The sequence below is a fragment of the Ovis canadensis genome, chromosome 1 (genome assembly GCF_042477335.2).
Source record: "Ovis canadensis isolate MfBH-ARS-UI-01 breed Bighorn chromosome 1, ARS-UI_OviCan_v2, whole genome shotgun sequence".
NCBI lineage: Eukaryota > Metazoa > Chordata > Mammalia > Artiodactyla > Bovidae > Ovis > Ovis canadensis.
In genome coordinates, this window is record NC_091245.1 from 268,178,545 (window position 1) to 268,205,781 (window position 27,237).

Here is a 27,237-nt window from a genome sequence, read left to right on the forward strand (position 1 = left end):
CTGCATATGTGCCCTGCAGAACATGGTGGCACCCACTGGGGTCTGGAGGGATAAAGCAGTGAGAAGGCCTTTTGGGGAGTTTGCATGGGGACAGCTAACAGAAGCAGAAGATATTAAGAGGAAGTGACCAGAATACACAGAATAACTATACGAAAAAGATCTTAATGACCCAGATAACCATAATGGTGTGATCATGGACCTCGAGCCAGACATCCTGGAGTGCTAAGTCAAGTGGGTATTAGGAGGCATCACTGTAAACAAAGCTAGTGGAGGTGATGGAATGCCAGCTGAGCTATTTCAAATCCTAAAAGATGATGCTGTTAAGGTGCTGCACTCAATATGCCAGCAGATTTGGAAAATTCAGCAGTAGAGCCACAGGACTGGAAAAGGTCAGTTTTCATTCCGATCTCGAAGAAAGGGAATGCCAAAGAATGTTCAAACTACTGCCCAGTTGGACTCATTTCACATGCTAGCAAGGTAATGCTCAAATCCTTCAAGTTACAATTCAGTAGTATGTGAACCAAGAACTTCTACATGTACAAGCTGGATTTAGAAAAGGCAAAGGAACCAAGATCTAATTGCCAACATGTGTTGGATCATAGAAAAAGCAAGAGAATTCCAAAAAACATCTACTTCTGTTTCATTGACTATGTTAAAGCCTTTGACTGTGTGGACCACAACAAACTGTGGAAAATTCTTAAAGAAATATAATACCAGACCACCTTACTTGTCTCCTGAGAAATTTGTGTGCAGGTCAAAAAACAGCAGTTAGAACCAGACATGGAAGAACAGACTGGTTCCACATTGGGAAAAGAGTATGTACGTCAAGGCTGTACATTGTCACCCTGATTATTTAACTTCTGTGCAGAGTGAGTGAGTGAAAGTTGCTCAGTTGTGTCCAACTCTTTGCGACTCCATGGACTACAGTCCATGGAGTTCTCCATTCCAGAATACTGGAGTGGGTAGCCGTTCCTCCTCCAGGGGATCTTCCTAACCCAGGTCTCCCACATTGCAGGGAGATTTTTTACCAGCTGAACCACAAGAGTACATCATGTGAAATACCATGCTGGATAAATCACAGGCTGGAATCAAGATTGCCAGGAGAAATAACCTCAGATATGTAAATGATACTACTCTAATACCAGAAAGGGAAGAAGAACTAAATAACTTCTTGATGAGGGTGAAAGAGCTTAAAACTCAACATTCAAAAAACTAAGATCGTGACATCCGGTCCCATCACTTCACGCATAATGGATGGGGGAGAAGTGGATACAGTGACAGATTTCTTTGCTTGGGCTCCAAAATCGCTACGGACAGCGACTGCAGCTATGAAATTAAAAGTCACTTGCTTGTTGGAAGAAAAGCGATAACAGTCCTAGATAGCGTATTAAAAAAACAGTGACATCACTTTGCCTACCAAGTTCCATATAGTTGAAATTATGGTTTTTCCAGTAGTCATGTACGGATGTGAGAGTTGGATCATAAAGAAGGCTGAGCACCAAAGAATTGATGCTTTTGAACTGTGGTATTGGAGAAGACTCTTGAGTGTCCCTTGGACAGCAAGGAGATCAAAGCTGTCAATCCTAAAGGAAATCAACTCTTGAATATTCATTGGAAGGACTGATACTGAAGCTGAAGCTCCAATACTTTGGCCACCTGATGTGAAGAGCTGACTCGCTGGAAAAAACCCTGATGCTAGAAAGGATTGAAGGCAGGAGAAGGGGATGACACAGGGTGAAATGGTTGGATGGCATCACTGACTCAATGGACATGAATTTGAACAAACTCCGGAAGACAGTGAAGGACAGGGAAGCCTGGCATGCTGCAGTCCATGGGGTTGCAGAGTCGGACATGACTTTGTTGTGTTAGCAACTGAATAACAGCGTGGGAACAGCAGGGCAGGACAGAGTCAACCACGCAGGACTGACCAGTTTGGGTCGTGCTGACAGGCTCTGGGCTGGAGCAGTGACTTCTGGTGGCCTGGTCCCTGCCTGAGGGCCTTGGGTTGAGGCAGAGGGGTCTGGGGAGAGGTTGGATGGTGGTGGGCACTGGGGTTTGCACTGCTCCTGGCTGAGCCCTCTGCTGTCTCTGAGAATTGGCTCACTGGGGAGGGACAGTCTCTCTTGGGGTCAGCAAGGCCTCTCCCCATGCCAGAGCATCAACAAAAAGAAAATATAGTTAAAGTAATGTGCCATGTGGTGTATGGATGCCACATGGAAAAATACTGGACAGAGTCCAGGAAATCAGAGTTAGCATGACCGCCTCCAACAGCAGCATGAATGGCTGTGCCTGAGGCTGGGGACAGTCCCTGGGCTCTGCCCACCAAGCCGGCCCACCGCTCGGGTTTGCACTCTGGTCCTTCCGCCCCACCCCCACCTCAGGCCAGGGGTGGATTCTGTTCCCCTAGTGCCCTCTGCCTGGAGCCTTGGGGAGGGGGCTGTGCAGGGCAACCTCTTCTATGGGGCACATTTGGATGGGCACACCCACAAGTCTAAGGTAACAGGAGCTGCTTGACGTGATAAGACATGGCTCAGCTCTGTGTGCAGTTGGTGAATCTGGTGTTAATTCATGTGCACCTTTGGAATACTAAGTTGTAAAAGGGATGCTGGCATTACCAGGAAAGGAACTTTTTTTTTTTTTTTTTGCAAGACACAGTCAGTCATGTTGTAAAGAAGAGTTTGACGCATTGATTGACTTTTCTTTGGCTGAAGGACTATGCCATTCACGTCCTCCCGGCTGCAGCTGCCTTTTGTTCGGAGGACAGGGCCCCCTAGATGTGGGAGAGTGTCTACACCGCCTGTCTGGATGAGGGGTACCAAGGGCATGGGTTGTCCTGGGCCAGCGCGAGTGCAGGGGTCCAATGCCCCGAGATGTGCCTCTCTGTATGTGCGCGTGGGTGTGTAACTGTGTGGTCTGTGTACGCGCGCACACGCATGCCTGTGTACCTGGATGCATGGGAAGGGGTGAGTGCCACTGCCTGGCCTGGCTGCCCACATGCAGGTCGGCGGCAGTGTCCCCAAATGGGGTCCTGGCCCCCTGTGTGTGCTGCCTGGCTGCGTTACTTTGAGCAGTGTGTTTTGTGAACTGGTCTCCTGGCAGTTCTACTTCATTACTTGAGGGTTCTGTGTGTTTGAAGATGCTGGGCTTTTTCAGCTCGGATTCTGTTTGCCAGGGAGAGCATGTCTCTCCTCCCCTTTCAGGGTCATGTCCCTGCCTGTGTTTCAGGGCTGAGAGTCCCGGGTCACCCTCTGGCTGGTGGCCCCTCCATCTGCCTCTGATGAGTGAGCCTGGGGCGGGGAAGGAGCCGCCCTCCCACGTGTCCCCGGGCGGCCGTCGCAGCTGTGCAGCTCCGAGGGTTGGCTGAGCGTCCACCCCAGTGGCTGCGGGGCCAGACTAGGGCCGGGCTGCCCCGGGCTGGCTCGCTCAACACGGGGACCCAGGCTATGGGGACCGTTCTCAGCATCAGGGGCCGCCGGTGTAAGAGGAGGCGCAGCAGACGCTCCGAGAGGAAAGGTGAGTCGTCCTCTTTTATTCTGAAATGCAGATCCTGGATGCAAATGCGCTGTGGGAATGTGTTCTGAGTTGTGGTGCTGTGAATTCATCTTATTGATGCCAGTGATTCCAACTCTCCATTTAAAGCCCTCCTCTTTTTCCCTGTTGGCACTTCATAGAATGTCAGTGAGGGGCCAGCTTACAAAGGCAGATTTTAAAAACATGTCTAGAAACATGTCTAGGAATCCTATTGGCTTCCAGGTTTAAAGTATTGTTTAGAAAGATGTTTATGGAATCTCAGAAGTGTGCAGCTTGGAGTCCTGGGGGATTCTCCCTCTAGAGATGGGTGCTCTGTAATTTCCCTTCTCCTGCAATGCTTCCTTACTGACTTTTCCAACCTTAAAACTGCTCTTCATGCTGTTTGATACTGTTACGTGTTTGCCTTTTAAAAACGCGGAGTGTTCCATTCACCACTGCAGATGATTTCAGTCTTTAATTCAATTTAATGTGTTAAGATGTTAAAATCATTACTTTTTTCTTAACACCAGATTCAGAAGTTGCCCTTGACTATAAAAATCACACACTCATGGCTTTGGGGCAAATCGCTGCTTTAAGAGATGTTGAGAGTTTGCTGTCTCCATGTGATGCGCGTGAACCAACAGAAAGCGTCATCGGTGCAAAGACGCCCCTCCTGAGGCAAAAGCCAGGTGTTTTCTGGGGGCCACCTTGTTACCCAGCAGCCAACAGGGCTGGAAAGGGTCTTTCAGGGGCACCGCACCTTCGGGGTCTTCTGCAGCAGGAGACAGTGAACTCTCCAGGAAATAGAATGAGCCTCAGTTTTTAGTGCACTTCCCGAGAGGAGGAGGAGGAAACCCATCTTGATACTGGCAGTCTTTCGATATCACGATCACACTAGTGGGAGCAGTGGGGCTGGCTCACAGTGCGAGACCTCCAGGGGTGCCGTGCCCGTGTGCTTGTCCAGGATCCGAGGGCACGCAGGTGCTGCCTCTCAGCGCGTCCCTTCTGCCCCCACCCCGCATCTGGGTGACAGTATCCGTCAGGTGTGGGAGAGCAAGATGTCAGGAAGATAAGCAGCAGGGAATTGAGACAAAGGCAGGAGCCCAAACTGCACAAATTCTCATCCAAAGACCCTAAATTTAGACTTGCCACCTTTTTTCCCATGGTTCTTCACCACTAGACATTTAAATTGGAGAAAGTTTTGAGAAGTGTAAGAACAATTGTGTCATCATTTTGAACTTGCTGTAACTCACGTGGTTTGTGTTAGCCCCACCGTACACAAATTCTGGATGTCTTCACGCACGCTGGAATCTCTTTCTGCTGTAGGAAAGCTGTTTGCATTTTCAGACCAGCATCTTGGGAGGCTGAGCGTAATGAGATGTAGCAGTGCTCACTGCACATCGCTATGCATGCACACTCATCGTGGTTGCTGTGTGTGCACGCTCATTGTGGACACTGCTGATGAGTGGGGCACACGTGAATGCCTGCTCCTGTTTACCACACACTCTATGTTTGAAACTAATAAAAATGCCTTTCAAATTTATGAGTGTTATTAGGACTGGCCCTCCCGTTTATGGGATGAGTTTTACAGGATTTGAAATATAGTCTTTACTATTGTGTAATTTTAAAGTGCTCCCAGTCACATGTAAAGCCTGGTGTGACATGTGGCTTGTCAAATGTCATTGGTTGTCAGTACAGCATAGCAGCAGGCAACTTGGTGTCAGTAGTGATGGGGTCTCAGTGGTTTTTCACCGATCCTGAATTATCCCTGTGGTCACCCCCTCCACAAGGCAGATGTTGGCTGTGGCTGTGGATGAGACTCTGGTGGATTAACTCAGTCGTCAGGAAGTGAATGGCAGTTAGAAGAGAGTGATGTGCAGTTTAATTACCAACCACCAACCAGGACCTGAGGCAGACGCTGCTGCCCTGGTGGGCACTGTGCCCAAGGCCCAAGGTGGGCTGGAGCCCAGGTCACACCCGGGGACAGTGGAGCACACCCCAGCCTCCCCAGGGCCCCGAGGAGTGCCGCCAGCTCCACTGTGACCTCCTCCGCTCCTGGCCTGCTGCCGAGAACAGGTGGGGGAACCGCATGTGAACAGGCTCCAGTGTTTTGGGGTTACGGGCTTCCCTAGTGAGTGCTGAGTGTGTGCTCTGTGATGGTCACTGTCCTGTGCTCAGGCCATCTGGGCGCCCCCATCTTTCCAGAATGGAAAAGTAGATGGGCATGGGGCCTGTTGTAGAAATGGAAGCCCAGACCCACAGTGGTGAGCCTCTTCTGAGTACCGCCAGAGGACAGGGCACAAGAGACTGGGCCTACTTTCCCTCGTAGATGGAGGAGAGGCAAACGGTGCCTGAGGCTTTGGGCTCCTTCCCTGCTTCCGCCTTGCTGAGAGAACACCTCCCTGTGAGGGGAGGCATAGGGAGAGAGAGCATTTATCCATCCACCCCCCATCCACCCACCCCTCCATCCATCCATCCATTTGTTCATCCACTCATTGATCTAGTCCATCCGCTCATCCCCCCGCCCACCCACCCACCCAGGCGTCCATCCTTCCATCCATCCATTCGTTCGCCCGCCCATTCACTCATTCATCCGGTCCATCCACTCATCCCCCTGCCCACCCACCCAGGCGTCCTTTCGTGCAACAAATAGCTATTGGCACCCTCGTGTGCCAGCACCAGGATTGGGGCCTGTGTGTGCAGGCATGGGTGATAGGATGGTAGGCCTGGAGACCGCTCTGCAGCGGGCCACCCAGAGTGCCCTGTGCATGTCTGCCTCAGGAAGGAAGGATCTGAGCCCGTCTCTGGCACGAGTAGGAGGCGCCATGTCTGCTAGGAGAGGATACAGGGAGGGGAAGCTGCTGACCGCTGATGAGCAGCAGTTGTGGACAGAGGGCATGGGGCTCCCAGAATTGACCGTGACACATGTGTGTGCATGTTGCTGCACTTGTACTGATGGGCTCCCCAGCATGAGTGGGGACCAGGCTCCCTGGGGAGGAGCTCCTCCAGTGCGGGGCCTTTGGGGTGGACAGAGCCACCCTCGTCTGATAGTTGAAATTCTAAAACAAACGTGGGGTTAGGTCTGTGGACTGTATTGGGTTGGCCCAAAAGTTCATTCGGCCCAATTCCCTGGGCATTCCCCGTCCCTTTGTTGGATCCCCAGGCTGGGAAGCCTGATGTGGTTCTCAGAACCTTCACAACAGCAGGGGAACTTCTTTGGTCCTGTAGCTTGTGGGTCACCCACCCGACAGGTATGGGGTTTGATTTTACTGTGGTTGTACACCTCTTGTCTTTGGATGTAGTATCTTTTTTTGGTGGGTGCCAGTGTCCTTCTGTCAATGGTGGTTCAGCAGCTAGCTGTGATTTTGGTGCTCTTGCAGGAGGAGATGAGCGCATGTCCTTCTATTCTACCGTCTTTGTTCAGATCTGTCTTGATTCCCACAGCTGTATACATAGAAAGTCTTGAAGTGAGAGACTGCCAGGGCTCCTCTGTTCTTCTCCTTCATATTATGTTGGCTGCTCTGGGTGTTTGCCTCTCCATATGAACATGGGAACAAGTCAGTTGATTTCCACAGAATATTTTTATTGGGATTTTGTTGAATCTATAGGTGAAGTTGGGAAGAGCCGATACCGACATTGTTGAGTCTTTCTGGATTATATCTCCGCTATTTAGTTCTTTGGTTTTGTTCATCAGAGTTTTGTACTTTTCCTCATATGGATCTTCTACATATTTTGTTAAATTTTCATTGGGGGGAGTGATACTAATGTAAACAGTCTTGTTTTTTATGTCAAATTCTAGTTCATTGCTCGTATGTAGGAAAGCAGTTGTCTTTTGTGTATTAACTTTGCATTCTGCAAGCTTGATATAACTGCTTCTAAGAGTCTTCCTGTCAGTTGCTGTGCATATTTTAATTGTTCTTCATCGCATTTCACTAGGAAAACTACATTTTCTGAAAGTAGTGCTTGAACCTTATTTGTTGTACACAATCCGCCTTACCATGTTCAGTGTGTACTGAGTCTCTAAAGGGAAACTGAACTGAACATCTATTATTTGGGTGGTTTCCTAGAAAGGAAAATATTTCATTGTAAAGTATTATAAGTTGATTGTTTTAAATATTTTAGTGATACTACTTTGTTTAGAAAGCAAAATAATGGAAGCAAAATACAAGTCATGAATGCATTCTCTAAACATGCATGATTAAGTTGCTAAATTTGAGATTATTTTTTAAAATTAAAGAATTTTATACTTCAGTCACCTCTGTTAAATAAATAATCAAATCAGCATTCAATTTTTTCCCATAGCTGCAAAATTAGTCTATGCTATGCTTAGTCATGTCCTACTCTTTGTGACCCCGTGGACTGTAGCCCGCCAGGCTCCTCTGTCCTTGGAATTCTCCAAGGCAAGAATACTGCAGTGGGTTGCCATGGCCTCTTCCAGGGGAATCTTCCCAATCCAGAGATTGAACCCAGGTCTCCTGCATTGCAGGCAGGTTCTTTACCATCTGAGCCACCAGGGAAGCCCCTTAGCAAGTTGATTGATTTATAGTAAAAAGAATTAACATGAAGAATCTTCATTTGAATAATTCTCTCTTTAAAATTTTGTAGTGTATGGCTCCTAACTGAAACCCATAACAGTCATTAAGAATATGTAAAACTTTTTCAAAACCATCCTTTTCAGAGCATAAGGTAGATTAAAACGAGTAATAATGGCTAGTAAGTTTTGTCAAGTTTACTGTCTCTCTTAACATTTTTAAAATTTTTAGTGAATTCCTCAAGATAGCTTTTTTTTTTTAACCAGCACAACAGAGAATTCATGTTCTGATGCATCTTGAATGTGAGTAAGTGCTGTTCTTCATGTTTTATTCCAGAAAACCTTCTTTTCACCAAGGGAGGGGAGGCATGTGTGCAGGTTGGTGTTTCCACAGTGAGAGATAAGATGCGGAGAGAAATGCTATAGTTTACGTATTTATTTATACTTTGTCTTACATCAGAAACACCTACGAGTGTGTAAGGAATCACACAATAGATGACCATCTACCCACCAGCCACTTAGAAAGTAAAGCTTTGCCATTGGGTGGCATTATGGGAAGTCAGACGCAAACCCACAGGGAACCAACACCGACACGACCAAGGGCCCTGGCGGGTCCAGCCTCCTCTTCCCCCGGGGGTCACCCCAGGTCTAGCCCCACTTGTTATAAAGGGCATTGGTCAGTGGTGGGGAAGCCCTTCTGTCCAGAGTCTGTCTCTCTGCTCTGCGTCCATGAGCCGTGAGCACATTCTGGGGCTCCGTCCTTTCCAGTCTGGGAGGACCAGCCCCACCTTGTTGCTCCTCAGTTCAGACTTTTCCTAATTATTCAAATCTGATTATTTCTCCACATAAACTTTAGCATCAGTGTGTCTAGTTCTACTTTAAAAAAGGGAAGTTGAAATTATAACTGGAATCAAGTTAAACTGAAATCCCAGGTCTTTTGATGCCAAGTTTAATAGTCTTTCCATACCTCCCTGCCTACTGTTTAATGCTTTGGGGGAATCCTGGAAAATGAAGAAATTATTCGAATGTTGCTATCAAATAGAGCTTTTCTTTAACTGGGAGTTCCTGGAATTTTGTCCATATGGGATTTTTGATGGGGTTTTCATTCTTTGGTGTTTGTGGTCCAGGCCATACAAGGTGTTTTTCAGAATGAAAGAAAAACGGTTATGTAAAATGCTCTGAAGTGCTTGTATTTGCTGTTTTGCCTTGTTTTATAACCTTCAGTATGAAAGCTGGCATTTGTGCAAGCTGGAAGTGCCAGCTTCTGCCCTGCAAGAGGTCTCTGGCCTCCATTCTGTTCCATGTGTGCTCACTGGCACGGTGCATGCACAGCCTGACTGTTTTCTACTGTGAGACATTTTGAGTATGAAAGAGCAGGAAAAAAAAGGCACGTCCTATAGACCGAGTGACCTCTGGGGCCACAGGACTCCTGTGGCTCAGACTGCCCGTCATGGTTACTGCCTGCGTGTGTTGCTCTTGTCCTAGACCCCAGGGGAGCCAGCCTCTCAGCACACCAGTCACTGATTAGTTACATATGAATATGCTGTGTACCTTCTGCCTACTTTTCAATCAACATTTTTATTTTGAGAGAACCTACATTCACGAGCGTCTGTGAATACAGGGAAATCGTGTTCCCTTTACACGGTGTGCGGTCTCAGTGGGAGGCAGACCTCGGGGAGAGGTCCAAAGCGTCTGTTGTCACCAGGACCCCCACCCCCTTGTGCTTTGTAGCCACGCCCACATCCTCCCTGACCCCCACAGCCACTGCTCTGCTCTCTATTTCTATGATTTTCTCATTTTAGGAACCCTTGAAAGTTGACCCTTGAACTGCACAGGGTTGGGTGTTGACCGGAGCTGCCGTCAAAAACCCATGTAATGGGTTGTCGGCCTTCTGTGTCCTTGTCCTTGGCCTCAGCTGGCCTTGGGGTGTGCAGTGGGCAGTATGCGTTTAGTGAGAGAAATCTGTGTCTGAGTGACCCACGCAGTTCAAGCCTGCCTTGCCCGAGGCTCCCAGTGTGTAAATAGATGTAACGTATGTGACCTTTGGGTTGGCTTTTCCACTCAGCTGAATCCTCTGGAGACTCATCCAGGTTGTTGCGTGTTGACTGCTTGTTCTTTTTTGTTGTCTGTGGTGCTCCTGGTGTGGACGGGCCGCAGTGTGTCCAGCCGGGCACCTGCAGAAGGGCATCTGGGTTGTCTCTGGGTTGGGGCTGTTATGAATAAAGTTGCTGTAAACATTCGCCCACACTGTTTTTCTTAATGTGAATGTAAGTCTTCATTTCTCTGGGATAGATGTCTGTGTTTAGTTTTAAGAACCCACCAGACTGGTTCCCAGGTGGCTGTGTGGTGGTCCAGTTCCCCTCGTCCCCGCTGGCCTTTGGGTCGTCGGTCCTCTGCTTCAGCTGTTCTCGTGGGAGTGTGGTGGATGCGTGTGGCTCTCAGCCCCTTTCCCTTGTGGCTGATGATGATGGACATCATTTCCTGTGTGTCTGTCTGTGTGCACTCTTTGGTGAAATGTCTTTCTCACGTGAGTGTGTGTTCTGCTCTTGAGAGTTATGTTCTGTTTGTTGCCTGTGTGGTTTTCTCATATCTGCTCACAGTCCATAGCTGGTCTTTTCATCTTCTTAACAGAGTTGTTCACAGAGCAAAACCCTTACATTTTGAGGGATTCCAATTTATCATTTTCTTCTTTCATGGATTTGACGGCTAGTCTGCAAACTCTTCACCCAGTTCTGAATTTGGGGTATGATTTTGTGAAAATTTTCTAGTTTTATGCTTTGTATTAAGCCTGTGGTTTATTCCGAGCACCTGTGTGGGGTGTGAGCTGAGACGGCTGGTTGACCCAGCGCTATCTGTGGACAAGGCCGTCTTCCCCTCACTGCGTGGCTTGTCTGCCTTTGTCAACAGTGAGCAGGTATGCTGTGCGGGCTGGTCTCCGAGTCCCCTGTTCTGTTTTGTGTGGTCTGCCTGTCTGTCTTGGTGATGCGGGCTGTATAGGCTGTGTTGAGATTGGTTACTGATTCCTCCCACTTCTGTTTTGATTGCTGCTTGAAAGCCCTTCTCAGATAATGTTGACGTCCTGGGGTAGGCATCTCTTGCCTTCGTTCATTCAGTTTGAGGTTCTCAGTCTGGTGAGTGACTTCAAGTGTAACCTGGACGTATTATGTTCCCAGATCCGAATCCTGCTTGAACCTCTGTTTCAGCTGCTTTCTCTCTTGGCCTCTGTAATGGAGGGGAGACCTGCCTCATTGCTGCCGGTGGGAGTGCACGTCTGGGCTCCCCGGCCTCCACTGGCACTGCTGGATGGGACCTCCTGCACCACCCCAGCAAGGAGGGGGCAAGCACCTGGGTGCCACGGGGTGGGGGCAGTCCAGGCTCCCACCTCTTCTCCCTGACTGCATCGCAGGCGGGGTGGGAGGGGCCGTCACAGCCCAGAGGGCCTGGGACTCCAGGCTCCCCCACCCCGTATTCCTGCTGGGTGGGAGGCTGGGTCTGCCTGGAGAGAGGCAGTTCAGTCTGTCAGTCTCCTGCCCTGCTGGGAGGGCCTCTCCTGGCCCCTTGGCCAGAGAGACAGTTTTGTTGGGAGTTTTGGTCTGCCCACTGGTGCTTCCAGGTTGCTGGTGTCTTCAGCTCCAAGTCTGGGGTGGCGATGGGGACTCGCAGCCACACCATCCTCGGGTCCCAGCTATTCTGCCATCCTCTCCTCTACCCCTTGCCCAAGCCTTCTCGCTGTGCTGTGCTGCGCCGTCTGGGGTTTTCAGTCGGGCTGAAGGGGAGGGGACGGACATGCCCTCTGACCTCCCACCACATGAGCCCCTCTGCCTGCTCTGAGTCCAGCTCTCAGCCAGAGAGAGCAGGGTGCTTGGACGGCTCGTGTGGTTGCCTCCAGGATTGGTCCTTCGAGTCTCTCAGCAGCAAGTCCTTTCTCACCCAGCCTCTGTGCTTCCCAAACGCCCCTCCCCTCCAGACTCAGCGCAGCCACCGCACGAGGCTCCTCAGAGCACCCATACCTCACCCGCGGTGAGGGGTGGTCAGCACTCATGTCCATTCTAGATCTCAAGGGAATTACTTTTAACAGTCTCCACAGTGGGAAGGTTAAAGCACACACCAGTACAGAACTGCAGCCTGAACCGCACAGCCCCGGCAGGACCAGCATTGCCAGCTCCTCAGTTTAATCTGTACCTACTTTCTCCCACTGCACTGGATCATCTTTTATAATAAATCCCAGGTACCATTTCATCTGTAAGCATTTCGGTATATATCACAAAAGATAAAAACACGATTTCCACGCCTAAAATGATCAAAAGTAGTTCCTTAATATAGTCAGCTATCCAGACAATATTTTTATTTAAGTGTATCAGTTGCAGAGTCTGTCTGATTCATTTTAGGTTCTTATAGTATCCAGTACTGTGCTTTTCCTATAGTAAATTTTCAGAAAAATATATGTTCAAGTAATTCATGAATATAAAATATTAATACTTTAAAAACTATCTGAAATGCTTTCTTGAATAAAGGAGTCTAAGTAGAAACTCAGAGGGGCTTCTGGCGGCCCAGTGGTTAACACTCTGTGCTTCCAGTGCAGGGGCCCGGGTTTGTCCCCTGCTTGGGGAACTATGATCCCACATGCCGCATAGCACAGCCAAAAAACAGAAACCCATTTAACTTTTAACTCATTTAACTGTGTATTTGCCAGTTACACAGTAAGGGTTAATGTTATTAACAAATGATTGTCATGGAAACTATTTTATATATGTGTTATATGAGAGAGATGTATAAGATATAAGCATGATTTAGCTCATTTTAGTCACCATTTTCTTAAAAGCAATAAATTTGCCTTTTACTGATTTACAATTTGATTTGTATACAAACCAACATATTACTACAAAATTTGCCAATCTCTTTTTTTCCTCAATGGCAATTTGATGGGATTCTTTATTATGAGTTTAGAAAAGGCAAAGGAATCAGGGATCCAATTGCCGACGTCAGTTGGATCATAGAGAAAGCAGGGAAATTCCAGAAAATCATTTGCTTTTGCTTCGTTGCTAAAGCCTTTGACTGTGTGCATCACAAGAAACCATGGAAAATTCTTCAAGAGATGGGATACCAGAACACCTTACCTGTCTCCTGAGAAACTTGTATGCAGGACAAGAAGCAACAGTTATAATCAGACATGGAACAACTAACTGGTTCAAAATTGGGAAAGAAATACATCAAAGCTATATATTGTCATCCTGCTTTTTAAAACTTATATGCAGAGTACATCATGCAAAATGCTGGACTGGATGAAGCACAAGCTGGAATCAAGACTGTTGGGAGAAATATCAGCACTCTCAGATATGCAGATGACACACTCTAATGGCAGAATGTGAAGAGGAGGTAAAGAGCCTCTTGATGAGGTTGAGAGAGAAGAGTGAAAAAGCTGTTTTGAAATGCAACATTCAAAAAACAAAGATCATGGCATCTGATCCCATCACTTCATGGGAAATAGAAAGGGAAAAAGTGGAAACAGTGACAGATTTTATTTTCTTGGGCTCCAAAATTACTATGGACAGTGATTGTAGCCGTGAAATTAAGATACTTGCTCCTTGGAAGAAAAGCTATGTCACATGTAGATAGCATATTAAAAACCAGAGATATCAGTTTGCCACCATAGTCAAAGCTATGGTTTTTCCAGTAGTTATGTACGATGTGAGAGTTCGACCGTAAAGAAGACTGAGTGCCGAAGAATTGATGCTTTCAAATTGTGGTGCTGGAGAAGACTCTTGAGAGTCCCTTCAACAGCAAGGAGATCAAACCAGTCAATCCTAGAGGAAATCAACCCTGAATACTCATTGAAAGGGCTGATGCTAAAGTTCCAATACTTTAGCCACCTGATGGGAAGAGCCAGCTCATTGGAAAAGACCATAATGCTGGAAAAGATTGAGGGCAGGAGGAGAAGTGGGTGGCAGAGAATGAGATGGTTGGATGGCATCACCGACTTAATAGATGTGAATTTGAGCAAACTTCACGAGATAGTGGAGGACAGAGAAGCCTGGCATCCTGGGGTCCTTAAAGAGTCGGACATGACTTAGCAACCAAACAGCAGCAAACACGTTAGTATAATCCTGCAAAGTACAGCCAAAATATTTAGGAAGAGGAAACTCCTGAATTTGTTAAAAATTATATAATTGGAATAATTGTTTTTTGAGGATTTCCTGTGGTTTCTCCTGCCAACAAAATAATAAGTTATACATGGTTAAGAAATTAGATCAGATTTGAGGAATTACTTGCTTTTTAATGTCATCCATGTGATGCTGCTCAAGATGAGAGGGGACTGGTGGGGTGAATGCTGAGGCATGTTTGTTCTTGCTCCATAGCTTTATCTTATGACCCCAAAACTGAAGTCTCCCCAGAGCAGAGATCACATGGCAGCCAGGCCTGAGTTCTCTCTGGGGTCTGTCTTGATGAGGAGTCTGGGATGCATAGGTCCTCACCCTGCCCTGGCTTGAAGCTCTCCATGGTCCTGACCCCAGAATCCAGGCTGCCCTCTGCAATGTGGCCTGAAATCTGCCCCACCCCAACCCCAGATGCAGAGTCCTGGCCGGGACCCTCGGGTTCCTGGTATGCACTCAGAACGTGGGAGCCTCAGAATGCTGTCCAGAGGGCAGACCTAACCATCCTGTTTTGCCATTTTCCCACAGAGGAGACTTACTCAATTACTTGTACACTCAGTGTGGTCTTCTTGATGTCTTGCAGACAGAAACGGCCTCCGCCAGTCAAGAAACCCTCAAAAGTATTTTGCCATGGATGTAGAAGATGAAGAAAACATGAGTAAGATCCAGGCCTATCCTGTAGTGTCAAGTGGCTCATTTTTCTATTAAAATATTAGTGTTGTAAATTTATGCAATGGGACCAATTTGGGGAGGGTCATTTTTTTTCTTCGGTACAGCCTGTTCACAGTGGCATGTGTTTAATTTTCATATATTCTCTACAGTAGGTCTCGGAGTCTGCTGTGGGCGTTTTCCTTATAGCGGCTTGTCTGAATTTTTATTCTTGTTTTCGCCCTGGGGCCCCAGTGCACATGGCTGAAACGAGGGGCCCAGCCTCCAGGCACACATGCCATGAAGCCACATGCTTCGTGTCCCTATGTGCTTCTCGTAACAGTGGCCCTGATTTCCATCTGTCTAAATCTAAGGTGGTCTTTGAGATTGGCCGTGTAGGTGACGGTGCCTGGAATCTTCAGGTGCAGTGGGCTGTCCTGCACTTTGAAGGGCTCACACGAGGCTGTTGGTCTTGTTTGATGAGCCTCAGGGCTGGCGTTGGCTGAAGCCCCTCCTCACTGCCCTCCCTGGCCTTGGCTCCACCCTTGACGCTGTTCCCTGTAAAGAGTCGGTAGACACACTTCTCTGTTCTGTTTGGTGCTGATCCCGGGTAGCAGAGCAGTTAGATAAGGTTACATGTTCCCACAGAGGCTGGGCGTGTTCTGTAGGGAGGTCACAGCGGAGCTGAGAGTTCTGGTACGTGTGATGTGTGCCCTTCCCTGTTACCTGTGTGTGTTGAGGTATCCCTGGAAGAACCCATGGGTGTAAGGGATGAACAGTCACTCGGAATGAGGACACACTTCAGCCAGCATCCTGCGGCCTCACCCAGAGCCGATAGCTGTGGCCTGGGGGTTAGCTTGTGTGCTCGCAGAATCCAGGCCTCTGTCCCCGAGGGTAGTGGGTACCGTGGGTTGCTGGGTCTCTGCCAGGTGACCCTGTAGTTGTGTGCCCTCATGTGGGAGGCCACCCCCAGGACCCTGGCATGAGAAGACGTGACCAGGTGCAATTTCAGGCCATGTGGCAGTGCGTCCTCCCGCGGCGTGGGTGTGGCCTCTGGCTGCCCGCACTTTCTCCAGGCTGCTGCCCCAGCAGTCACTCTCGGGGGGCTTTGGGGCCAACCCACTCCCCACGCCCACTGTCACCCATGCAGCCCTCCCCCTGCCGTCAGGACTGTGAGCTGTTGTCCACGGTGCTGGTCGTGGGGTTTGGGAGGAAGCTTCACAATGCTCTAGGTTATGTAACCATCCCCAGACTGCTCTGGGGGTCAGTTACCAGATAAAGAGTCCTTCTGAATACAGTTTCTGGAAAGATGAGCTGCTGGTTCTAGTGCTGAAACTGAAATGCCAGACCCATATTTTTCTGTCATTTTGAAAGCAATGAATCATTTTTATCATGATTAGTATTCACATTTATGAAATAAAATAGCATGCTGTGGAAATAGAAAGCATCTATCTAAGAAGAGTTGTGAGGGTGGGATGTCTTCTTGCATTTCTGGTGTTTTATTTCCCTTTATGTAGAAGCATTTTTAGGAAAGTAGAGCATGAGTAGTATTTGCGAGCTTCTGAAGCACGTGAGAACATAGAATCCGTGTGAACTGAAGCACATGAGAATGTAGAATTCATGTGAACTCTCTTGTAGAAAGTGTATTTTTCTATAATCAACACTGACTATTTTTATTTCTTAAAGGAAAGCTTTGGTTTCAGAGAGTATGAACATTTGATTAAATGCATGTCAGAATGTTTACCGTAACTCGACTTCTCTACTGATGATTCTGTTTGGCAGTAACATGAGAATGTACGCAGCCATGCGGTGTGCCATGCTCTCGCTCACTTGTTAATCTAAACTGTCTCGCTCTGCCCTCTCTAACCTTCTGTTTCCTTTGAGCACCGAAAGGAGTAACCTATTGAGCTTTTGCTGGAGGATGTTATAAATGAAAATTTAGTGTTCATTCCGTCAGCTTTGTCAACTGGGAGAAGTGGTGTGTGTGCCAGGTGTACCTGGGAGGCAGTGAGCTAGGAAGGCTTGAAAAGTAAAAGTGAAGTCACTCAGTCGTGTCCAACTCTTTGCGACCCCATGGACTGTAGCCTGCCAGGCTCCTCCACCCATGGGATTTTCCAGGCAAGAATATTGGAATGGGTTGCTGTTTCTTTCTCCAGGGGATCTTCCCAACCCAGGGATTGAACCCTGGTCTCCCACACTGCAGGCAGACTCTTTACTGTCTGAGCCACCAGGGAAGGCTTAGCAGTGTCTTAATCTCAGCCGTAGCGGAGATAGTCAATCTCCCTGTGGCTGTGTTTACATGAGCACCGTTCTCGCATCTCAGTGAGGATGGCAGCCCGGGAGCCCAGGAACTTGAACTGTGGGCACTGGCAGCCGGGGACCCGACTTGCTGCCACGTTAAGTACCTCCCATGGGTCCAGCTGGTGAAGGTCTTTACGGCTATCCTCAGCCTCCTTAGCATGGTCAGAATCTACTTTCACATTAAGGAATAGAAATGGCCTCCTTAGCATAGTCAGAATCTTCTTTCACGTTAAGTAATAGAGATGGAGCGGGACCACCTAATGGGGCACCTGTAAACCAGCTTATGATTGTGAGCAATATTCCGTTGCTGAAAACACTTGTGGATTCTCAAAAGTTAGCAGTAGGGCTTTAAATACACTCACATTAACAGTATTGTAAAGCCTGGTGGTCATTAACCTTGTGCTTCCTGCAGCCAGTGGCCTATGCAAGCTAACCAGGAAAACAAGAAGTTACTGCTTTTTCTCTTTTCCAAAAAGCTTGATAAACTTAAAGGGAAGAGGGAGTGCTTTTTTTATTCCCATTTTTTTGAGGTTAAAATCATATTTATTTTGCCATGAACTTTTAGAGTTCTAAAAATGATTTTTATTAGTTGTAAAAATAAACTACTTTTAAAAGGTAGTATAACCAAATTATTTTGTAATTTCATCAAATATTTGTTTTTCTAAAAAGGAGCACATTGCCAGCCTCAGGAAGTTAGGAAGCTGTGGCCACCACCGGCGTGTCAGTCTTCATGTCTGGCCTTATGTGTTTTTTTCTATCATGGGATGTATTAAGGATTCAGAGACAAATCGGTCCCCTTAACTTACTGAAAAAATGTTAACTGAGCATCAGAAGTGAAGCTGTGTCCTTTAAAATAGTTTCTAAAAGGCCAGAACACTTTACATAAACAGTTTTCTAAGACTTATCCATGAACCAAATCAAACAACTGCACATATTAATTGAATATTTTAAATCAGAAAAACTAAGTGACTGGTGAATGCATATTTTAAATCATGTTTTCTCTTCTGGAAAGGCTGCAGTTGAAAGCCCAGTATGAGTATAGTATGAGAAACAGCCTTGAAAAGGAGGAAAGGCTGGAATAAAAGGCACTTTGTTGATACTGATGTTAGATTATTAATGTAAGGTCTTCTTGGATTAGTTTATTCCACATTTTGATAAACTTGAATAGAAACCTTTAGGTGCTTCAGAATATTCTCATAGAAAAAGATGACTTAAAGATTCACCTTTTGATGCAGTCATTGATACTAAATAGAAACAGGATTAGCCATTATTTAGCAGAACATCAAATTGCTCGTTCCAGTGTAGACAGATAGTTCTGTGGTTAAAAGTGCAGCCAGGAATAAGATATATAAGCACACATCACTTAACCAGTTACAAAGAGAGATAAAGGAATCTATAAATTTTGCATTTACAAGATCCTGCAACGAAGGCGTTGTAAGTTACTCTTTCTGGGCACCGCAGGTTCGAGCAGCACAGATGTTAAGGAAAACTGCAATCTGGACGGCGCGCCCCCCAAGGATGGCAGCGCCCCAGGGCCTGGCGAGGGTGCCCTGCTCTCCAACGGGGGCGGCGGGGGCACCAGCAGGAAGCGGGCCCTGGATGAGGGCAGCAACGGCCATGCCAAGTTCCGCCTGAAGAAGCGGAGGAGGGCGCCGGGGCCCGCACTGCCCAAGAATGCGCTGATGCAGCTGAACGAGATCAAGCCCGGCCTGCAGTACACGCTGCTGTCGCAGACGGGGCCAGTACACGCGCCCCTCTTCCTCATGTCCGTCGAGGTCAACGGACAGGTGTTCGAGGGCTCTGGCCCCACGAAGAAGAAGGCCAAGCTGCACGCTGCCGAGAAGGCCCTGCGCTCATTCGTCCAGTTCCCCAACGCCTCTGAGGCCCACCTGGCTATGGGCCGCAGCCTGTCCACCAATGCAGACTTTACGTCTGACCAGGCCGACTTCCCTGATGCGCTCTTCAACGGCTTCGAGACGCCCGACAGGTCGGAGGTGCCCTTCTACCTGGGCTCCAATGGTGATGATTCCTTCAGCTCCAGTGGGGACCTCAGCCTGGCCGCATCCCCAGTGCCCGCTGGCCTGGCCCAGCCGCCCCTGCCTGGACCCCCGCCTTTCCCACCACCCAGCGGGAAGAACCCTGTGATGATCTTGAACGAGCTGCGCCCGGGACTCAAGTACGACTTCCTCTCAGAGAGTGGGGAGAGCCACGCCAAGAACTTCGTCATGTCCGTGGTCGTGGACGGCCAGTTCTTTGAAGGCTCTGGGAGGAACAAAAAGCTGGCCAAGGCCCGGGCCGCACAGTCTGCCCTGGCGACTATCTTTAACTTGCACTTGGATCAAACCCCGTCTCGCCAGCCCATCCCCAGCGAGGGCCTGCAGCTGCACCTGCCGCAGGTGAGGAGAGCCGCTGAGCGCCGCATGTGGCTGACGCTCTTAGACAAGGTGTGGCTGTTGGGGTCAGCTTCTCCGCCGCCCTGTCCCCAGCAGAGAGAGCTCCTGTAAGCCAGGCTGCCAGGGGGCCTTCCCTATACCGTGCTGCTCGTGTGGGCACGGGAGCCCAGCCGAGGCCGGCGCCGACGGGTGCTCTGTGGCTGTTGCTGCCCACGGCAGGCAGGCCAAGGCGCCCTTACCTTGTTGCCCATCCTGTGGCGACCACACCCTGCAGGGCCCGTCTCAGGAGCGGGAGGGCAGGAGAGGGGCTGGAGCCCTGCGCCTGTCACAGCTCAGTGGTCTCCTCCCTCCATGTCTCACATGGAACCCCAGGTGCAGGAGAGGTGAGGCAGGCTGGTCAGCAGCTGAAACCCAAATTGGGGTCAAGGTACCAGGGCCTTGTGGAGCGTGTCCAGGCAGAGGCCAAGCCTCCACAGTGGTGAGCACATGTCAGAAGGCCTGGGGCGTTGGGTCCCCATGAGAGATCCAGAGCCCCAGGGTCCCAGGGGTCTCTGCACCTGAAGTCCCTGTGGGGTCCCTAGAGCTCTGCCTGCTCAGCCACAGGTGGGCACTGCTCTTAGTTTGCTCTTGGACAGGGCATGGAGCAAGAAAATCAGGAGAAGAGGGGAGGGGTCATCTCAGGGTGAGGGAGGGTCATCTCAGGGTGAGGGGGGATCATCTCAGGGTGAGGGAGGGTCATCTCGGTGAGGGGGGATCATCTCAGGGTGAGGGGGGATCATCTCAGGGTGAGGGAGGGTCATCTCAGGGTGAGGGGGGATCATCTCAGGGTGAGGGGGGATCATCTCAGGGTGAGGGAGGGTCATCTCAGGGTGAGGGAGGGTCATCTCAGGGTGAGGGGGGATCATCTCAGGGTGATGGAGGGTCATCTCAGGGTGGGGGGGTCATCTCAGGGTGAGGGGGAATCATCTCAGGGTGAGGGGGGGTCATCTCAGGGTGAGGGAGGGTCATCTTGGTGAGGGAGGGGTCATCTTTGGTAAAGATGGGTCATCTCATGGTGAGAAGAGGGGACATTTCAACGTGAAGAGAAGGGACATTTCATTGTGAAGGGTGATGTCATCTCACAAGAAGGTGAGTGGTCATCTCAGGGTGAAGAGGGGACATTTCAAGGGGTGCTCTGAGGAGAGTGAAGGAGAAATGCTTACTTATCTCAACACCATAGAACTGTTTGGTTATTTATTGCTTCTTTTCATGGAAATCCAACATGTCTCTGGTCTATTGTGAAGATGTTTGTTTCAGGGAGAAAGTCTCACCCTGTTCTCTAATCCTTTCTATCACCATATGATTCAGTTTGAGAATAAAATACACATTGATGTAATGAGAAGGTATGGAGGAGCCCAGGTTGACAGGCCAGCCTGCACTCCCCCAGGAAAACCCACCCCCCCACCCTCCTGCCTTCGGGGGACCCTTAAGGACCAGTAGTTCTCAGCTGTGAAAGAAGGAACTTTATTTATTTATTTTTTGCTGAAAGCAACCAATACAGCATCAATGTAAAGTAATATATTAAAAGTATATTACTGTGTTTTTTTTTAGTGAGCCAAGTAACTGCTTCCCATATTAGCCTCTTGTTATATGATTTATAAGGACTGTTGGTCCATTTATCATTGCACACATCAGGGCACCAGCTCTCAAGGGACTTTATTTTCCAGTTGAATATCTGATGCAGTCTTTCAGCCAAGATTCACCCATGCTGTGGTCACGGTGACTCCTGACATGCGCCGTCTTCTCCTAGTGTGAGCAGTCGTGTAAAGAGACTGGGGTCATTGAAAGCTGCTTGGGAGTCACCTGTAGGGGGAGGGATGAGTGTGCATGCGTGTGTGGGCACTGGCAGCCTGCTTCAGTCCTGGCCGTGACACCCGTGGGGAGCAGTGAGTAGAGCTGCTGGCTCGGGAGGGGCCTCATCAGCCCTGCCCAGCTGCCTCTGTGGCCCAGGCCAGCTGGGTCTGGGGAGGTGAGCTGTCTCCCCCTCACCCCCCACTGCTTCCAGGGGCCCCAGGGTGGCTCCCTGCCCTCAAGCAGTACCCAAGAATGCAGTCATGCCCTCCTCGGAGGACCTGTGGGCGGCCTTCAGAGAGTTGGTCCTCTTAGCATCATTTCTGGACTCGATGGCCTTTTCGACACATACATTCTGGGAGTGAGGCATCTTGCTGTCTTCCTGGGGTTACCCGGAAGGATGTGGGGGGGCCTTCCCTGGTCCCAGGGACTTGTTGCTTCCATGTTGCCTTCATGTGGCATTGAGAGATTATAAAGTCAGATGGTACTGTCCACATGGTGAGCACAGGGCTATCCATGAACTGGATGGACGTGGCCCAGACAAGGCGTCCCAGGAGCCCACCCAGTCCCCACTGACTGTGAGAGCATGTTTGCTGCGTGGCCTTGTCTGCCCCAAAGCTGGAGGGAGGGGCTTCATGCCAGTGTGTCAGGGGGATGGTGGCTGGGGGACTGCCCAGGCAGAGGCGTGGCAGCAGCCCAGACTCTGCGTCCACCCATCTGCAGCTCCTCACCCTGAAGGGGGGCCTCTGTCTCCTCTCGCGCACATTGCCTCCACTTCCTGTCCTGTCCGCAGTCTTGCTGCCTTTCTCGTGCTCACCCACGGCCTTGCTCCTCTCCCGAGGGTGCAGGGTTAGGTCCTGGCCCTGTCCCCACTCTCCTGTTCCCCTCCTACTTGGCCATGAGCACCATCTTCTGGGGCTCGTTGCTGGTGCAAGAATAGGGCAGTGTCCTGACGACTGTTCTTTCCGGATAAGCTACCATTGAGGATAATGACTCTTCTGCCCATTCAGGAGTGTTTCATTGAGGGCTTGGCTGGGGACTCGAGACAAGTGTGAGCTGCTGGGACGTGGGTCCCACGTGACTCCTTGCACCCCCTCCCATCAGGCATTGTTCCCAGAACACAGGGGGTCCCTCAGTCCATGCTGCAGAAGGAGGACCAGGTCCACACTCTCGAAGCCGTGTGCCCCCAAGTGCAGTGCTGCACACCCCCCAGACGCGGCCAGCGCTGTGCACGAGCGGCCCTGCAGCCCTCCCCTGTCGTCCCAGCTAGGGGACAGAGCCCGCGCCTGCGGGGCTCTGGGCAGTGCTGCTCTCTGGTCTCAGATGTGGAGGTAACAGGCGCAGGTGGACTGCTGCCTTGGGAGGGAGGTGCTGAGATATGGTTTCCCTTCTGACTCCCCTTTCCTTCCTGAGTGGCCCCTGCAGGGCCGTTCTGGCCTCCGCCCTGAGGTGACCAGTCAGAAGCCCTATTTCTTGGGGAGTGTGGCTGCAGGCTTCAAGCCACAGAGGGAGGGAGGCAGGTGACCTTGCTGCCCTGGGCCTGGGTTCCCCCCGGAGAGAGGGCTGGGGTGGGAGGCCTTAGCTGCTCTGTGCTGCTCCCACGTGGCTGGGCTCCTGCCATCCTGTCCGTAGAGGCCCTTATATGCCCCTCGGATGCCTGGTTCCAAGAAATGTCTTGGAGGAAAAACTGCGCATGCACACCTGTGCGTGCACACACACACACTCACACACTCATTTGCCAGACCTACCGTGTGGCTCAGAGAAGAGGCCCCAGAACGTAACCCCAGAGGGCGCTGACCCCCTCTTGGTCCTCAGGTCCTGGCCGATGCTGTGGCCCGCCTGGTGCTGGATAAGTTTGGGGACCTGACAGACAGCTTCGCCTCCCCCCACGCGCGCAGGAAGGTCCTTGCTGGAATCGTCATGACAACAGGTAACTGTGTTGATGTGTGTCCACTGCGTGTTCTCACACTTAATGAAGAAGACACGCTCTCAGTGTACAGAAGTCTCTGACAGGAGCAGAAGGCGACTTCATTCTCCTTCAGAATGTCTGCTGTGTGCCACTGGAGGAGCTGCACTTATGTTTTTCCCCTACCATTTCATCTGTTTAACCTGAGTGTTTTGTTTGGAGAAAGCATCCTGTATTAGTATTTGATTCCAGTAACCTTACACGAATCATCTTGAGCGAGTCTGGGAAATGCAGACCTGTTGGTTCTTGCTTCACTGAGAGTAGCCGTCTCTGGTGTGTCAGTTCACATCACTGTTGCCAGATAAGCTTCCCTGTTCCCTTCCCCGCGGGAGAAGGCTTCCGCAAGCATAGAGACTCCATGGGGGAAGCACCCTTGGAGACAGCAACAGAAACCCAGCTAAATTTGCCCTTAAGTTCCGAGCTGTGAAGGGATCCCTCCCCAAGTCCTCTTCCACCTCCTGGAAGTGAACCCCCTGAGCAGTGTCTACATGGACCACTCCTGGGAGCAGGAACCGCAACCACGGCCAGTGCCTGTGTCCCTGGGGCAGCCAGAGGACCTTTGGCTCCTGGGGGCTGGGTCTGAGGCTGTCTTGGGGCCCTCTCTTCTTGGAGTATCCGCTCAGCCCAGCTGGCTGAGCCGATTCCTGGGGAGGAATCGCGAGATGGTTTCTCCTGTGTTCCAGGCACAGATGTGAAGGACGCCAAGGTGATCAGCATCTCCACGGGAACAAAGTGCATCAACGGCGAGTACATGAGTGACCGGGGGCTCGCACTTAACGACTGCCACGCGGAGATCATAGCCCGCAGATCCCTGCTGAGGTTTCTCTACACGCAGCTTGAGCTTTACTTAAAGTGAGTGTCCGAGGAAATGGGTGAAGGAAGCTGTTTCCCATAAAAAAAATTTTCCTCCGATCAAATGTATTGCATCCTTTTCACTGTGTCTGTCATCACTGAAAAACTCTCAGAGTAGTAACTTTCTGACTTACAGGTTGGGAGCCCTTTGCCCTTGAAGCTCAGGCTGTCAAGTAGAGTTGGCTGAGTTATATAATTCACATGCCTGCGTACATACCGCCACACGTGCAGTCAGAGGGGTCATGTCTGTGTTCCAGACCCCAGGCTTTTGCTTTATACAGGAATAAGTGCTGGGGAGGTCACCATGTCCAGACGGCTGACTGTGAGTCAGACTGCTTCCTGCCCCAGGTCATGTCTTACTCGCAGCCTTTCTGTTCTGAGGTTGTAAATGAAGAGAACAAGGTTACTTGTGTACTGATGACCTGTCTCATTGGTGAGCAGGCAGGAACCATGCTAATTATCATAAACATGTCAAGTAAATACCCCAGTGCAAGCTTATCTTACCCTGTTGAAAACACTGGCCTTTGAAAATCATCATAAGCTATGAGAGATTGAATTTTGATTATGTTCAGCTTTGAGGTTTATCTTTGCAACTTACTCCTTTCAGTAGCAGAGATGATCAAAAGAGATCCATCTTTGAGAAGTCTGAGCGGGGCGGCTTCAAGCTGAAGGAGAATGTCCAGTTCCACCTGTACATCAGCACCTCCCCCTGCGGGGACGCCAGGATCTTCTCACCACACGAACCCATCCTGGAAGGTACCATGCCAGGCTCAGCAGCAGCCGCCGCTTCCCGAGAAAGTTCATGACTGTGTTGTAACAGAGGAAAGGACAAACCTGTATTAATATCGTTTCTTCTTCAAAAATTTCAACCTTGGATGTAGATCTGATAGGAATGTATAAAAACATGAAGTTTTCTTCTCAATTAGTAACTTGAAATTTTTAATGAATGAAAATGTGGATTCAAACAAGAAATTAGAATAGAGTGAGGATATTAAACAAAATTGTGTTCAGATTTTGAATTTGGATGACACGCATCTCTAGATTGGAAATGCACGTTGTGGTCCACGTTTCTGGCGGGTTGTGATATCACGAGAGTGTGACCAAGTCTCAGAAGCAGGTGTCGATGGGCAGGAAGGCCTCTCTCTGACCTCCGTGAGCTCTCATTCTTGTTCCTGCTCTTGTTTCACAGGAATTTGTATCCACACCCCTGCTCACAAGCTTAAGGATTATTTGTTCCAAATAGAACATTTGATTACATTATTTTTCTTGATTATAAAAGCAACATGTGGGGACTTCCCTGGTGACCCAGTGGCAAAGACTTCTTGCTACCAGTGCAGGGGGCCTGGGTTCAATCCTGGTCAGGAAACTAGATCCCACATGCTGCAATTTAAGATCCTGCATGCTGCAACCAAGATCTAAGATCCTGCATTCCACAAAGAAGACGCAGCACAGATAAATAAATAGATACCTAAGAATTTTTAAAAACACAAAATTATAAAAAAAAATTTTTTTAAAGCAACAAATATGCACTGTAGAAATTGCCAAATATTTTTAAAACATAAAAAATAACATTTAAATCACTGTATTCATGTAAAAAACTTCTGGGTGTTTGTGAATGTTTCCTATGGATTTATTTCTACATCCCTATAGATTTATTTTTGAAAATGTAAGTATGCAGCAGAGAAATATAGCAAATACTCTAATATCCATCACCTAGAATTAGCAAATGTCAGCCTTGTGTTCTGTCTGCTTCCGCTAGTTTCTAATCCTGGAAATACATCGTTTGGTTAAAGTGGAGGCCTTCTTTTCTCCCAACCACCAGGGGAACCACCTTTGTGAATTTGGTGTGTATTGTATCCTCCTGTCCAATTTCTTGTGCTTGCATCGTACGCACATGTCTTAGGTGCATGTAGAATGAACAGACGCACGCGTGTGTGTGAACCGTGTTTTGAATTAATAGAGTGTTGTTAGACATGCTTTCTGGTGAGTTAAGTAGGTGGTCGACCGGCAGACCCTCTCAAGAGAACCTTGTGTCTCTGTCTTAGAGCCAGCAGACAGACACCCAAACCGAAAAGCCCGTGGACAGCTGCGGACGAAGATAGAGTCTGGTGAGGGGACCATCCCTGTTCGCTCCAACGCCAGCGTCCAGACGTGGGACGGGGTGCTGCAGGGGGAGCGGCTGCTTACCATGTCCTGCAGCGACAAGATGGCCAGGTAAGTCCCCTCGGACACGTGCCTGGGCCTGCCCCCACCCCTGCACTCCCGGGTGCCCCGGAGTGTTTCCAGGGACACCTGGGCATGTGTCCCACAGATTCACTGAAGGACTCAGGTTTTAAAAGGTGCTTCAGGGCCACCTTGAGAGTTGGGGTCTCTGTGAACAGAGGCTCTGGAGCCAGGTCCTTTTGGGTAAGAGGCTTCACTATAAAGGCACCATTGGTTAAAATCATGGCTGTTAGTATGGGAACTCAACCTCCAGCTGCTCTCCCCTACCGGGAGGTCAAGAGGATAGGGCTGAAAGTTCCCACAGTATGTAATCAGTATTTGGCTCCACAGCCAACCAGCCCCCGTCCTCAGGTGGGTGACACAGTCCACCTCATTAGCATAGACCCCTTATGGTTAATCACTTAGAAAGTTCCCAGGGCCTGGGAGCTGTGAGCCAGGAACCCCAGAAGAAGACCAGACCTATATAAGAAAAATATATTCTGATCATCTGAGTGACCAACTGTACTTTCTGATAAATCACAAGATTAGTCACTGTAGCTTCATAGTAGGTCTTGAGGTTGGATAGTCAGTCCTCCAGCTTTGTTCTCCTGTGTTGTGTGGGCTCTTCAGGCCTTCTGGCCCTTAATGTAAACTTTGGAATCAGTTTGTCAGTATCTGCAGAATACTGTGCTAGAGTGTTGACGGGTTTGTGCTAAGTATGTAGCTCAGGTTGGAAAGAATCGAGTCTTCCTCTCCATGAACATAGGCTATCTCTCTATTTACTTAATTCTTTGATTATTTTGTCAGTTTTATAGTTTTCCTTGTATAGGTCTTGTATTTTTGTTAGATTTG

General features: G+C 49.2%; 1 protein-coding gene across 7 annotated transcripts in view; it reads left to right on the forward strand.

Moving 5' to 3' along the window:
- Positions 1–27,237, forward strand: part of ADARB1 (adenosine deaminase RNA specific B1) — a 113,799-nt gene that overhangs the window by 60,584 nt on the left and 25,978 nt on the right. For 6 of the 7 annotated variants that reach the window (XR_011251944.1, XM_069566629.1, XM_069566623.1 and 3 more), the window contains 6 exons: positions 14,777–14,851; positions 18,604–19,538; positions 23,181–23,295; positions 24,015–24,183; positions 24,791–24,939; positions 26,229–26,397. Coding sequence is in view for 6 of the 7 variants with exons in the window: in XM_069566623.1 (XP_069422724.1) it covers positions 14,777–14,851; positions 18,604–19,538; positions 23,181–23,295; positions 24,015–24,183; positions 24,791–24,939; positions 26,229–26,397 (1,612 nt within the window). In the remaining variant the exon portion in view is untranslated. The remainder of the gene's footprint in view (positions 1–14,776; positions 14,852–18,603; positions 19,539–23,180; positions 23,296–24,014; positions 24,184–24,790; positions 24,940–26,228; positions 26,398–27,237) is intronic. The other variant, XM_069566618.1, reaches the window with a different exon arrangement.